A 15,749-nucleotide genomic window follows, 5' to 3' on the forward strand; every position below is an offset into this window, starting at 1 on the left:
CGGCGCTTCCTGGGGAGAGGGAGGGAGATCCAAAATCAGCTAATAACCTAAAAAAGTTTCCCTACGTGGGTGTGAGTGTCCCTTTACTCTCTACGTGCATAGATCTGGGACGTCCACTAAAAAATATGTAAGATAACAAGTGCAAACAAAATAAAGGATTTACAATTAGGTACATTTATAAAAAAAATGTATTTACATTTAATTAAAAAATACATACATAAAAGGCACATATAATACTTGAAAATATATAGATAAGAGATTATTTGAATACCTCTTGTTGACACGTATTATATACAAATTTTACATATTGGACTCCGATCCCGTGGCATGGATACTAGCAAAGCTCACGAGAAAGTAATAATAGAGCACAACTTTAAAATATGATAAGAGAGTAGAGAATCTGTGTGTCAATGTCGAAGAAGTGGCTATCAAGTAGACTAATTAGTGCTGAGTTTGTGTGGATGACAAGTGTCTTATTAGAAAGTGCTGAGACACAATCAATTCTCACAAACAAACTGTGCATGGGACTGCGATTACAAAACTGTAAAGGCGCAAATAATCAACATGGGAAAAAGAGAGAGTGAATATTAACACTGCTCCCAACAATGGACAACTCTGATTTGATTAAAGATTAGGGTAGAATTACATCAAGTGGTTTGCCAATGAGTCAAAAAGGCCACAGACGCTCGGTGAGGAGAGAGCATTGCTGATTATCTAACGGCTGGCTGCCCGTCAGAATGGACGTCGAGGATGCGCTTGGCGGGGTGGATGTGAAGGCAGCTGACGCGCCGCCTGCAGGGAGCAAGTTTTGCAGAGCGCCGCCATTCATGTTCACGTTCAGCGAAATCTGATGATCTCCCTGAATAGAAGCAAGGTCGCCATAGCCACCGCTGCTCATATTTCTGTGAGGCTCCCCCGCTAATGATAGCAACGGCCTCAACTGCATTATATTGTGATCGCTGGCCGTGGAAGGCGAATCGGCAGCCTGCATCAGCTGCTCTGGATTAAGTACTCGGGATTGAGTCATTAGCTCGTGGTTTCGTGCGATCTCAGTAGGATCATCAAATGTATGCGTAGCGTTTGAGTGATCATCTGACCTTGTACAATAATATTTGAAATGCTTTGTAAACGACCTAGCGGTGCTCTGCTGCTGCTGCGCAGCTTGAAGGCGTTGCAGCTGCGCCTCCATAATAAGCGCCTTCAACAAGCCTACATTAGCAGGAGCGCAGCCAGCTGGGGCTGCCGGCATATTTAATTGAAGATGATTCGAGCTACTAATCGCATTGTTATAAGTACTCACATAGCTCCCTGGAGAAGTGCCAAAAATTGGCGCTAAGCTATTGCTCTGAGTGCTCAGTAATGCCGAAGCTTGCTGCTGATCAGTTGCTGCTGCTTGCTCTACAGCCAGACGCTGCCTTAAGACGCTGCCATGAAGGTCATAATTGGTGTCGACCTGCATGCTTGCATGATGAGCGCTGGAATTATCATGATTATTGGTAAGAGAAGCATTACTGAAGACCAAACGGCCGGGGCTAAGAGTGCTCTGCATATTATTGAGTTGCGCCTGATCATCATGGGAAAGATCACGATAGGGCAATTGAGTACCTTGGGGCCCTCCAACAGCCGGCGATAATTCGCCGGCAGCGCCTGCTGATAGGCTAGGATGAGTGCGATCCACAATACTCATCTGCAAAACGGGCTCTTTCTTTGCAGTGTAGCTCTTGTTGAAGATCCGACATATCACCCATTCATCCTATAATAAGAGCAACCCCACAATCCATCGTTTGATTAGGGCTAATAGGTCTGCAATTTGTTGTGCTCTGTAATCTTTTGTCCGGTAAAGAGTAACGAGTCTAGAGTCTCGTTGAAAGAATTTCTCACTTTCATTTTTTTATGCAGACACAGCGTGAAGGCGGTTGCTTGAATTAGATGCATGCAGCACTGCACGTAGAAATGGGCATGGTACGCACATGCATGCACGTCACATACACATACACATGTAAGGGGGGAGAGAGAGAGAGAGAGAGAGAGAGAGAGAGAGAGAGAGAGAGAAGGAAACCTTAGGTACGATGTGGTTCATGAGCTGAGCTGCGGTTGCCCCCCCTGCGTTGGTCATGAATGAAGGTCCTGTGGATGGGCCGGCCTGTTCCATGCGGTACTCGTGCATGACCCAGTTGGTTTTATCGCCTTTTGGCGCCCGACCTTTGTAGAAAACCAGTGTCTTCTTCATTCCCACCACACATTGCTGCGCCTGCGCTAATTGGCTCTGCGCCGAGGCCACAACTCTGCTCGTCACCTCGCGGTCCTTGCCTGTAGCCTTCCAGTAGCCTGCATCGGTGGCCCTGTTGGTCCGCACTCCGCTTGGATACTTGCGATCTCGCACGCTGTAGAAGTACCACTCCTTTTCCCCCATTTTCGCCATGCCTGTGAGAATGAATCAATGTTTGCATTAGTTAGCGCTCGCCCATTTGAAATAAAATATGAATAATTATCAGCCGCTGCAGCAATATTGCGGCTCATCATGAACAGCGCCTGCGCCCGCGCATACGCTTAGCTGGCGTCTGGGGGATATATCAGATTATTGAAGGAGTTTAATAATCAATGCATACCTAATGCCGCTCATCATTGTCGACTAACAACACCGCTGGTGACTAAGCGTTTGTGGAATTAAGAGGCGAAATTAATGGGAACCCTACTTTGGTAGCTGAGGCGTATGTGTTGTTGATCGGCTAAAAGTGTATAATAAGCAGCGGATCAATGCATTACAGAAAGTTAGATAAGGGGCCGGTGCAAGCTTAATTAAGGGGGTGAGAGCTTGGGCTAATGAAAATGAGCAAGGGCATACTAGCAAGCAACATACCAGGAAGATCCCAGGGCTCGCATTTGTTGAGGTCCACTTCGGAGATGGCGGGATCAGTAAAAGCAGGGTTTTCGATCTTTTTGGCCAGGTAATAGCTTACCAGTTCTTCGTCCGTTGGGTGGAAACGGAAGCCAGGGGGAAGCCAATTATACGCAGGGTTTTGCCGCAACGCGACCTTTTGCTGCTCATGATGATGATGCGTGCTAGACCCGATATTGCTTCTACTAGAGATATTGTGATAATGGCCTGCAGATATAGCCGCTTGCATGGACCATGAGCTGCTGTTCGCATGCGCGGCGCCTTGTTGATCCATTATAATTAGGCACGCCCTCTCCTTTTTCTATTCTCGAGCTAGCTTGCTTGTGTGGGTAACCCAATAATTGATCGCTTGTGTGCGTGGGTAACCTTACTTCCCCCCAGCTCTAGTTGCTTGTAGCTTGCTACTTGTATGATTACAACGTCCTCCCTTCGCTAACTGGGCTGGCGCTCTGCTAATTATTGTCTTTTCTACGTTATCAGAGCTTGCCAATTAGTATGCTTTGCTTGCTTGCTTGCTCGCTCAATAATATTATTGCTTGCTGCTTGACAAGACTGACGAGAAGGATGCATGCATGCACTCAAGAGGAAGGGCCGGAAGGGTGAGATTGAGGAGCTTTTGGGGAAGCAAAAGCAGGGGGGAAGCCCTTTTCATAGCTTGCTTCTTGCACAAGGCTTACCTTTTCTTGCTGACAGAAAAGATTTTGTGCATATATATACAGCTTGTTGGCACTAGGCCGTGGGAGACTGCCTTCTAGGGGTGGTACCGATGCATACATACATATATGTATAGGTCTAATTATACAGAGTCTCAAGTTATACCAGAGGACATATATTCTAGCAGCCTAAAGGCGCTCTCTCTCTCTCACACACACACACACACACACGCACACACACTCTCTCTCATATATAGGCGTACTCCCTAGCAAGGGAGTCTGCGATGGTGAGATGTATCGCCATGCTATCAAGCAAAGATCATGATGGCCTCATGAGTAATAATTATGAAGACTTTGAGTTTCAAGACAAAAAGGGCGCATAAGAGCCAAGACGGTACTGTGTCAGCAGCGTGTAGGGAGGGGAGGGGAGCGGAGCTGGAGGAGGAAGGGAGCGATGGAGGCAGGGGCGGGGGGAGAGTGCAGACCGCAGTACAGGTCGAGGACCTGGGGGCCGCACGTGAAGTGGGTGAGGAGGCCTGGCAGCAAAGTACATGCACACCTAAACTTTAAAAAACAAAGGGGAAGGGAGTCAGCCTTCAGGACACAATGTGAAAAGGGGGGGGGGGGGGGGGGGGGGGGGGGGGGGGTTTGTTTCTCTAATACAACTTCAGGCCTAGCCTAGATGGGAAAGCCCCCTATTGAAAATTTTGAAACTTTATCTACACCAGTACAGTCCGTGGCCTTCGGCCCCCCCCCCCCCCCCCCCCTTTCCGAGCTCTTGCCACGTATGAGAGGGGGGGGGGGGGATGGAATCCTTCCCTTTTTATAACAGTATAGATTTCACGAAACCTTATAATTACTCCTTTTGATGCTTGTCCTACTGAAAAAATTATCAAAATTTCAACTATTTGTCATGAAACTTACATTATTTTTTTGAAATTTCATCTAGCAATATTCTTCTTTGTTTGCTTCGATGCACACACAACGGAAGAGGGCCTTGTCACATTTCTGAGCGACGAAATTGTAGGCTAAACCACGCTTTTCTCGAGCACAACTCCAACATGTGAACCACAAACCCTCTCTTTATAATATTAACCGTAGTGCATTCACCCCAATCAAATATTGTGTTTTCATACAAGTGGAATACTAGAAGTGATGGACTATCCCTTTTATTCCTTGATTTTCAGTAATTGACTATCGTTTCCATATAACGAAGACTGTATGTAATTTACACTAGGAATCCTTTACTAGAGTCATTCTTAATGGTAAGTTATTGTTGACCCTCCAACAACATCTTATTGACATTTGTTGTTCGATAGCAACCCGCTTCCTCCACTTAGCATTATATATTATTGTGGATCCTCCTATATTTGAAAACCTAATTCTCAACCACAAACATATGAATCTTCTAACCCTTTTGAGGATTTTCCCTCTTGTGCATTTGTTTGGATGGTTGCATACTATCAAAAAGGGTTGGAAACATGGTCTGTTCACGTCCTTTCTCTTAAATCTACCTACACATGCATATAATTTTTTCATTCACATTGAAGGTCCATAATAAGATCTTCCCGAAGGATTAGTGTTTCAAAATTACTCATGCACAGAGGAAGGGTACTTATTTTAAGAGCCCTTTAGAGGTTACTTCCTATATTATCTTAACTAAACAACAAAATATATGGGCACTGTATTGTATAGGAAACGAGGATCAACTCTGTTACAGTATGCTACTTCAAAATATTACCTCCCAATCTTGAAGGATGCACATGTACTTGGTCGATGACCTATCTCATCCAACATCCTTACTCATTAAACAATTGTGAAGACATGGATATGGTGGCCTAGACTCCTTGTTGTCTCTCTCAAAGAGTATGTGTATGTATAAATGTGATGAATCCTACTATCACCAAGACACCTAAAATAACGATAGCATGTCTCTCTATCAAAGTATGGGAGCTTATTACTTTGATAAGTTTGAAATTGGCATTGTGGGCTCTATTTAGCCATCTGCTTTATATCAAATCCAAGCTCAATACATCAAAGTACAAACCCAATATCTTTATAAATTTATGAAAGCATGATTTCTAAAAACCATACTTTAAGAGACATGACTTATCAACTAGTGTGATAGGGAAACTCATATCCTCATTGTCAACGTCAATGAACACTATAATATCCTAAGTCTAGCATCGCTAGCATTACCGCGATTTAACAAAGAAAAATAGAAAGAGAAAAGCTTACGTGAGCAATAAATATTTCTGTGAAAATAAACATGATAATGGTTTATCGATAATAGACTCTCATTATACCACCACCATACAACTTTTCAAGAAGAAAGATGCTCAAATTGGGTGGCCCAAATGAGCATCTTTCTTTATGACCTGCATAAAAGATATCAAATATCAATTGCATTTTGAGAAGTATACCAAAAAAAAAAAAACTTTGAAATTACAACTCACACCTAACCTTTAAAGAACAGTACCAAAACTTCACAAATAACGCCAAATTTTTAATCCAAAACATGAGTGTTTTTGTGCCACGTTTTCACTTGCAGAAGATTAGTACATAAAAACATCAATATATCCTAGTCCTCTTTGTGGTCCTCCTCGTCGTAATTGTCCTCGTCCTTAGCTACATACATTGGATCCCTCTGATGAAATCCACACCAACCAAAAACAAATCAGATGAATCAATAACCCAAATTAACAATTGATACAATATTCATTATTTACACTTATCGCCTGTAGAGATCCGATGTTGAGTCAAATTGCTCGTGATTTTATGGTGTTTCAACACCCATCGCCAAGTATCGAACTCTCTCTCAATACTTGACCATCTTTCTAGTAGAACGGCTCAGAGTAATATTGTTTTAACATTAAAATAAACCAAAAAGTGCATGTGATTATTAAGCACAGTGTGTATGTAAAGAACACAAGCTTAACACTCAAAAGAGCACACACAAACCTCATCTACTAGGGTTGCAAATTTCAACTTTTCACGTCCTTTCTCTAAATTCTACCCGTACATGCATAGAAACTTTTCATCCACATTGAAGGTCCATAATAAGAACTTCTTGAAGGATTAGTGTTTCAAAAATACTCATGCAGAGAGGAAGGGTACTTATTTTAAGAGCCTTTAGAGGTTACTTCCTATATTATATTAACTAAACAACAAAATAGGCACGATGTTGTACAGGAAGCAAGGATCAACTCTGTTACGGTATGCTACTTCAAAATATTACCTCCCAATCTTGATGGATGCACATGTAGTTGGTCGGTGTCCTATCTCATCCAACATCCTTACTCAAACAATTTTGCAAATATGGATATGGTGGCCTAGACTCCTTGTTGTCTCTCTGAAAGAGTTTGTGTATAAATGTGATGGATGATACTATCACCAACACACCTAAAAGAAGGATAGCTTGCCTCTCTAACAAATTATGGGAGCTTATGAATTTGATAAGTTTGAAATAGGCATTGTGGGCTCTATTTAGCCATCTGCTAATTTATATAAAATCCAAGCTCAATACATCAAAGTCCAAACTCAGTATATTCATAATAAATTAAAGAAAGCATGATTTCAAAAAACCATACTTTAAGAGACATGACTTATCAACTAGTGTGATAGGGGAACTCATTTCCTCACTGTCAACGTCAATGAACACTATAAGATCCTAAGTCCAGCACCGCTGTCAAGAAGTGCGCAGTGTGACTAGGAAAGCACCGAGCCTTTGACTGTGAGGATTCGTAGCAAATTCAAGTGAGGCGTAGATGATTTGAAGCCAAAAATTCACTAAAAAAGAACAAAACTGCAGCCATGAAAGCTCCACTTTGAAAATGAACCAAGATGAACTGAAAACTCTTGTGTGTGTGAAGATTAGGTGTAGCCTCATTCCCAATTGCACAGCTGCAGTGCTCATTTGACCTGCTATCACACACCAATACCCAATCACCTTCCTCAATAGCTTTAGGTCTGAGCCTATGCATCTTATCAAATCTGTCTTTATTCTTTAACCTTGCATCTTTCAATCGTGCTATTGAATTCTCAATATCTTGAGGCCTTCTTTCTAACTATTGTACGTGCAAAGTAAAAAGGTCTTCCCTACTCATTCCATCTTCCCAAGGTAATACATTCCATGTGAGAATGACATCCTCAATTGGCATTATAGGTTTCGGACCATACATCAACTCAAAAGGCTTATAATCAGTAACTGAGCTATGAGTTTTACAATCATCCCATAAAGCATAAGGCAATAACCTAGGCCACTCTCCCATTTTACCTTTTCATGCCTTAGCCAAAGCTTTAATGATAGGAGGATGCCTACGCTCCGATTTACCATTTCCCACAGGATTATATGCAGTAGTAGTGAGAGCAAGTTTAATGCCCAACCTAGAGAAAAACTCCCTTGCTTTGTCAGCATCCAACTCACCCCTGTCCGCTGTTATTTTCCCAACACAACCATAACGGCTAATTACATCATCCAAGAGGAACTTACATACCCCTTCTGTGATTTTTGTTCTTAGAGAACGACCTTCAACTTGATTGGTTAATTCTTCTCGTGCAAGCATTATGTATATCATTTTCCATAAGCCCAATGGCATTGTCACCAGATCTACTAACCACTTGTAATGCATGCCCAATGGGTAAGTAGGGTGCAGCCCATCACGATGACGTACATTTGAATACATTGACAGGTTTCACAGGACTCCACAAAGTGATATACATCTTTATACATACCTTTTCACCAATACCTCTCTTTCATTTTAGTAAAGGTGGCCCATACACCTCTATGTTCAGCATAAGGACTCTCATGATACTTTTTCATAAGCTCATTTTGAGCGTCCTTATCATTCACGACTCTCATCGGCATTCCATTTCTTTGTTTTGGATGCTTCCATAAGTACCCATCTTTCAAAAAGTATCCATAGACCTTTCTCCGTATTCTTTTGAACTCTTGATTAGTCCACCATCTTCTTGCCTTGTCAAAGTGCTGAGATAGCGTCTAATGAGCAACTAGTCACCTTGATATAAGTCCTCTGTAAATGACTCAAGTGCATTTGACAAGAAAACATGATCACCCTTGGCATGAGAGATACTATAGAACTGTCTGCCTACATCATCGCCCTCGACAACCATGTCTTCTTCATTTTCATACCTTGCTCTTGAAAGCATATCCGAAGCTGGATTATCTTTCCCTGCAATATGCTTAAATTATGGATTCAAGGACTTTATGTAGGCAATCCATCTCAACATAGCAGTGTTGGGAGTTGAGCAGCTTGTGATCATTCCAAGAAGAGGTAGACAATCAGTCTCCACTATTACATTTGCTCCTATCAAATACTCTTTATCACATTTCAAAGCTATGACTACTCCCCATAACTCTCTTTTTACCTGTGGATAGTTGTGTTGACGAACACTTAGGACTTTTGCTCCAAATCTCACCACATATCGCTTGCCATCATCATCGTCTTTCCCAATCGCCCATCCAATTTGTGTGGGGTTAGTATCCACTATTACAATTACATATCTTCCACATTCATAGTTTGCTTTCCTCAAAGTTGGAGACATAAGCAGCAACTTCTTTAATTTTCTCATGGCATGAGTATGCATTTCTTCCCATTGAAACTTTTGGTTCTTTCTCAAAAGTTGATACAAAGGTTCCGCCACATTGCATAATGCGAAATCCAGATAACATAAAACATGCTTGCACCCAAGAACCTTCGAACCTCAGTGACATTTTTATATTTCTCTTTCATTCTTTGAATTACATCAATCTTTGCAGGACAAGGCCTTCTACCATATGTCCCACAATAAGAACTTCGCTCACACCAAACACTCACTTTTGACCAGACAAGGTCAGGTTTACCTCTTCCAACCTTGACAAGATATTATCACAATCATTGATATGGTGTGCCACATACTTGCGGCACCCCCTCGAGTCCAGAGCTACATCTATATCGCTTACATCACATCCTTTGAGTGGCACATCATCAAGGAAAGGCATTGTAGTTTGCGGTATGAAGTCATGTACGTAGGACTTTGTTTTTTCATACCATTCATCATATGTGCAACTGAATTAGTTGCCCCCTGAGGTAAGGTGCACATCCTTACTAAACCCCAGGTCCCTGCTTTTCATTGCTAGTTGGAACTGATCATACCCTGATTAGTACAAATCTCCCATAGAATATATTGCCCTTTCTGCAAATGCCTCTGAAAACTCATCGACAATTGACCCTATACCCACATTTCTAATTGTCACCTTATTTACAGGCTGCATATCCTGAATAAAGGGTAAATAACCATTTCTCTCCGAGAATTGTGGACCACTTGTTTGAATACGGAGCACAAGAAGGCTCCAAGATACCCATCTTGATCTTTTCATTAAGCTATTCAATGAGTTTTGGAAAATGGGCCTTTGGAACCGGAATAGGCCTCAAGTTCTAAGGTACATGTGGATGGATCAACACACCCTATCTCATGAGGCTCAAATGCAAAAGCCTTTCCATGTTTGGCAAGCATTCCTTCAAAGCATACTCTTTCAACATCTGTCAAATTTTCCTTGCAACCAATCTTTAACTCCTGCAAAGTGTCATGTGTAAACTTATGCCCAATCTTGCTCGCCTCATGAAGAGGTTGCAAAGCAGTTTGTTCCATCTTATGCGTACATTCCTTTGGTAGAGGTAATGCCACTGGTTTCATTTTCTTTGCCACAGACTTATACTTGGTCTCCACTCGTGCATCAACACTTTGAGCATTTTTTAAATCCTCAGTGACTTTGTACATTTCTATCGCGCATACTTTCATGCCCTCAATTCCCATATGAAAATTGCAATCCACTAAAGACTCCAAGTCTTGCATAGTATCCACAAACGAACACTCATCAAACACACCTGCAATGCATTCATCATCTTCTAGCAAACCATTCATCTTCAAACCTCTTTGTACACTATTTACATGTTGTCGTTCACCCCGCTTTAAGTCCTCACACTCTGTAAAAGCAGTAGATCCATAGTCTGATAATCCTACAAAACCTGTAGAAAATGTTTCCTTTGCATATACATCATGTGAGAACCTTTATCTTCTTGTACCACTGCAATCCCGCTCTACAATGGTACATGGCCAAAACCCCTCATATCCCTGTAGTCCTTGAATTCTTTGTTTGTCTTTGGCAAGGGGTGCTCTGTAAGACTTTCACAATTACTTTCATGGTCCACACAAATAGTAAGGAATTGTACTGCACACTTCCCATCCCTGCTCCTTATCCTTGCATAAGCTAGCCCATCGTCCATTACCTTGGTTTCCATATGAGTAGCAGTCATGTATGGCTGCCCAAGGCTGCCCAAGGATAAGAGGGTATGTAGAAATCTCCTGTACAAAGAAATTTTGGTCATCTTTCACATCCCCTATAGTCACCTTAACATTTGAACAAGCTCCGTACAACTCCCCTGATGTGTTGTTTGCTGCAAAAATCATCTATCCATGATTTATATCAATTGGCCATTTTCCTTTTTGATAAAGACTCTTTGACATGAGGTTAATCTCTAACCCATGATCTATCAATGCAATGTATGGCTCTTCTAAGTCTCCCACTTTTACCAAGGTTTCAGTAGTTGCTCTTGCCCAGTGACTCTTCAAGTAGTAACTCTTGTGAGTGGTCTCAACTTCATCTTCATCATCCAAGAAGCAAATGTGTTTTACTCCTCCCCTAGACTTGTAGCATCCAACAATATTTTCATCACCTTGTTTGCCATAGACCTGTACTCCATGGGCATTTAAAGTCTCTCCTTCACCTTGTACATGGATAGATTCAGTAAGAGACTGTCGCTTCCTCTTTATGATATCAATTATTTCTTTGTGGAAGTCTCGCTTTGCTATACCAAGGACCTCACCCAAGGTAAATTCCACTTTACTATTTAGAATCCTCTCTTCCAAAACCTTTTTGAGATTTGTTTTGCTGCCTCTATATCGGATTGGAGTTTGTAGGCCAGACCCTTTGCTTTGGATTTTGTTGCATCCTTCTTCTTTTCTTTAGAGGCTTCTTGCATTGTCTATTTGGGGGGACAGGCATCTGTTGTAGGGAAGGTGATCTAGGAGGCACTGTGTCATTTTTGCCTCCACTCCTCGTCGTCGTCCGTTTTGAAGGCCCTTCATCCCCATTCTCGCGCCTACATTTCTCTTCAAAAATGGCCTCATCTGCTTGAAATTTGGCAATATATGCATGCACTGACAAAGAGTCCACAGGGTCATTCGAACCTGTTTAAGGCCGAATGCAATCTCTAGATTCATGTAAAACCTCTGTAGTCATTTTACCCTTCATAGCAGACTCTATAGTGCATGGCCATAGCTCTCCAATACCATTAGATTCCTCTTCTCCAACTTTGACTAATCCTTTTTTCTTAATAGGATGCAGATTCAGTCCATAGGCGGCTGCCTCAACCATTGAGATGGCATGGCTAGTAGCCATGTCCTCAACTAGTTTCTTCATCCCGCCTTCCCCAAAGTTTGTCCCCAAGAGGTTACCTATTTCACTCAAGTGAATTTTTCCATCTTTAAAGAAAATAAGCTTCTTTGTCAAATAATCTTTAAAACTTTCACAATCCCTCCTTACATGGTCAGTACTATCGCACCATATGCATCTATTTACAAAGCCTTCTCTGTTTTGAGGTCTTTGCCCTGTAGATTGTCCTGATGGTTTCCCCTTTTCTTCTAGCTTTGTAAGTTTTAACTTGAGCTCTTGCGTTCCCTTGACAATATAATCTAGAATGAACTTCTCACTCTTTGGAACCACAATAATAACAGGCTTTATAGGACTCTTGGGAACACTTGGGACTTGAGTAGGGTTGACTATCATCTTGTCTCTTCGTCATTGTCGCTTAGTTAGTAGCGAAATGGAATCTTCAACTTCATTCCAATTAGTCTTTAAGCCTTGTTCCGCATCCTTATCCTCAAGTAGTAGATCCAACTTCTCTTTAATCTCTTTACTTGTGGCCTACAAAAAGAGCTATGCCTTCTCTGAGTTTAGGGTAGCCTTCTCAGCCCTTGAAAGTTGATCATGGCAGCGTTCAAATTCCCTTAGCAGTTCGGTAGGCGAGAGACCCTCTTTTGGCCGAACTACCCACTCTAAAAATTACTCTTTGTTACCCTTTTGGAGTCCTCCATGAAATACTCTTCCTTCAAGGCTGATTTGAATGCTTCCCAAGTTGCCCCATGCTCATTTCTAATTCCCCTTTTATGCTCTCTGATCTCGGGAACCACAGCAAGTTCAAAACTTTGCACCATCTCTACTTTGGGCACTCGATGAAGCTCCATCTCCTTTACATATCCACAAAGATACTTTGTTACATCTTTACCTTTAAATTGGTCCATTTTATTCACCACAAATTGAAGCGCTTTGGTTGAGGAAAGCTCCTCCTTTTTGTAGCTTGCTACTGCTGCATAAACACTACAAAAGCTTGAAACATTTGCATTGTGACTGGATTAAATCGAACCCCCTGTTGCTCTTGTTGCTCCATAGCTCTAAACCTTTGTTTTGAGACCTTCAATGAAGCTTTTGAACCCTCACCCTAGCCTACTTCGCACCGGGTTCACCAAAAATGTGTCAAGAAGTGCGCAGTGCGACTAGGAAAGCACTAGGCCTCTGACTGTGAGGATTCGTAGTAAATTCAAGGAAGGTGTAGATCATTTGAAGCCAAAAACTCACTAAAAAAGAACAAAATTCGATCCATGAAAGTGCCACTTTGGAAATGAACCAAGATCAGCTCAAAAATCTTGTGTGTGTGAAGATTAGGTGTAGCCTCGTTCCCAATTGCACAGATGCAGTGCTCATTCGACCTATTAAAAACCCTAAATTTACGCTTTGATTCTTCATCGTGACCATTTCATGGAAGCTTCAGTACTTCATTGGAGAAGCCCAAGTAGTTATTGGAGGAGGGGAAACCCTAATTGGAGGCCTCACAGCCTCAACCATGCAGTAGAAGCAGCATGGGACTGCATTAATTAGCACCCTGTAAAGGAATGGCTGTATCTCCTTGCTCATATGACCAAATGAGCTCATTCTTGGCTCTAAAATTTTCCACACAACTTAGGCAATGATAGAACCATCGTTGATGTGGCATGTTGAGCTACTTTGAGCTATTTATTTTAAGGCCATTTTTTTTTGTCATTTTTTGCCCCAAAATGCCACTTTTTGTCCGTAAAAAGCCCAAACGAGCTGGGAAAAATCCCTAAATTTGTGAGAAGATGCCATTGGGCTTAAATTTCATGTTGAAACTCATTTTTTCACTTGATAAGCACTTTGGACACGTCTTTTATGCCCACGCACAAAACCTGCTATTTCAGGTCGAGATTGCCCGCATTGAATTTTCTAAGCAAAACGAGAATTCCACTTCGAAACACTTGAAATTTGTACATTCCTAAAGAAAACTAGGCATGCTTTAATGTGTTAAAATATGCAACGGTGCCACGTCCCTGGCCTCGCCTTCCCGGTAAAGGATGTATACACCTGCAACTATGGCAACCGTTTTCCCACATAACACACTTTGTACATCATAGCATTTGGTCCCACATAACAAAAGCATTGAGAGTGAGGTAGATTTCACATTATGGAAGTTCCATGGCACGACACCGCTAGCATTACCGCGATTCAACAAAGGAAAATAGAAAGAGAAAATGTTACGTGAGCGGTAAATATATCAGTGAAAATAAACATGATAATGGTTTAATTATCGATAATAGACGCGGTAATTGTTGCGGATATATATCTTTTGACCTGCATAAAAAATAATAATAAACTTTGAAATTAAAACTCACACCTTACCTTTTAAGAACAGTACTGTAAAAATTCACAAATAACGCCAAATTTTTTATGCAAAACATGAGTGCTTTTTGTGCCACATTTTCACTTGTAGAGGATGAGTACATAAAAATATCTATCTATCCTAGTCCTCTTCGTGGTCCTCCTCGTCCTTAGCTACATACATTGAATCGCTCAGACTCCACACCAACCAAAAATAAATCAGATAAATCAATAACCCAAATTAACAATAAATACAATATTCATTGTCTACCCTTATTGCTTGTAGAGATCTGACTGCTGAGTCAAATTGCTCGTGATTTGATGGTGTTTCAACACCCATCGCCAAGTATCAAACTCTATGTGTCTCTCTCAATACTTGACCATCTTTCTAGTAGAACGGCTAAGAGTAATATTTTCCTAATATTAAAATAGCCAACAAAGCTTTATAAGCTAAAACACCTTCCCTACGAACTAATTACATAATAAAAAATAGCTTACATATTTATCTTTCCAAGCTGCTTTGCCTCCTGAACCATAGTGCATGGGAGTTTGCCTGGCCCGAGCTTTGCACTATTGACTATGAGATGAGCCCATTGGAGCTTGCTCGCTCTTTTCTTGCATTGCCTACTCCCACTCTACATCTGCCATGTTGCTACCACGATAGCTCCTGTTTGGATTTGCGACGTGGTTGTGACCTGGTTGGCCACTGTGCGTCAATACTTGATTGCTTGTTTTTTAAAAATTTTATGATATACCTTTCCAATGACTTTGTAGAGAAACACTCTTTGGGAGCATTCGTAAATCAAGCATACAACACTTTAGCGACATAGCATGAATAATTGAGCATTTGGACTTTGAATTTTCTAAAACAATTCTTATATGTCGAGTGTATAAGAATCTATCCATGGCACCAAAATGCCCTACCCTATGTAGTACCAAAGTCACCTTGCCACAATACTTGACCCTATAGTAGCACCCATATGTGTCTTGTACAAACACATTAGTGTCCTCATACTCTAGGGTTAGAGCCGGATTGTCAGGACAATGGTAGGACCAGTCCGGGCCAAGGGCCAGGACGGACATGCAATCAAGGGGGTCCCTATATTTAGATGGCCAAGGGCCTATACAGGGCATGGCTGGGTGGAGATTACCATGTTCAGTTCCCGTGCCCTTTCACTGGTATCAGAGCTCATGGAGGGAGGTGAGAGCTATGGAGAAAGGGGAAGGACTCTCTCTCTTTGGCCTCTCTCTCTCTCTCCCTCGATCGCAGCATGAGGCAAGGTTCACCCTCTCTTGCAGGTTCTCTCTCTCTCTCTCTCTCTCTCTCTCTCTCTCTCTCTCTCTCTCTCTCTCTCTCTCTCTCTCTCTCTCTCTCTCTCTCTCTTTTTCATGAGAGTTTCCATGG

The 15,749-nt window shown here is 41.8% G+C and overlaps 1 protein-coding gene across 2 annotated transcripts; it reads right to left on the minus strand.

Moving 5' to 3' along the window:
• Positions 1–604: 604 nt before the first annotated feature.
• On the minus strand, positions 605–4,012 carry LOC147451483 (uncharacterized). Of its 2 annotated transcripts, none has more exons than XM_086520942.1 (3): positions 2,861–4,012; positions 2,060–2,424; positions 605–1,753 (listed from the first exon to the last, which is right to left on the minus strand). In XM_086520942.1, the coding sequence occupies exons 1-3, from the start codon at positions 3,171–3,173 to the stop codon at positions 668–670; spliced, it is 1,764 nt and encodes a 587-aa protein (XP_086377068.1). In that variant the 5' UTR covers positions 3,174–4,012; the 3' UTR covers positions 605–667. The 2 variants fall into 2 exon arrangements, with proteins under 2 accessions (XP_086377068.1, XP_086377069.1); XM_086520943.1 differs by lacking the exon at positions 2,861–4,012 and adding an exon at positions 2,610–2,847.
• Positions 4,013–15,749: the final 11,737 nt, after the last annotated feature.

This window comes from Adiantum capillus-veneris, chromosome 9, assembly GCF_014529385.1.
Source record: "Adiantum capillus-veneris isolate H3 chromosome 9, ASM1452938v2, whole genome shotgun sequence".
In the NCBI taxonomy this organism is placed as follows: Eukaryota; Viridiplantae; Streptophyta; class Polypodiopsida; order Polypodiales; family Pteridaceae; genus Adiantum; species Adiantum capillus-veneris.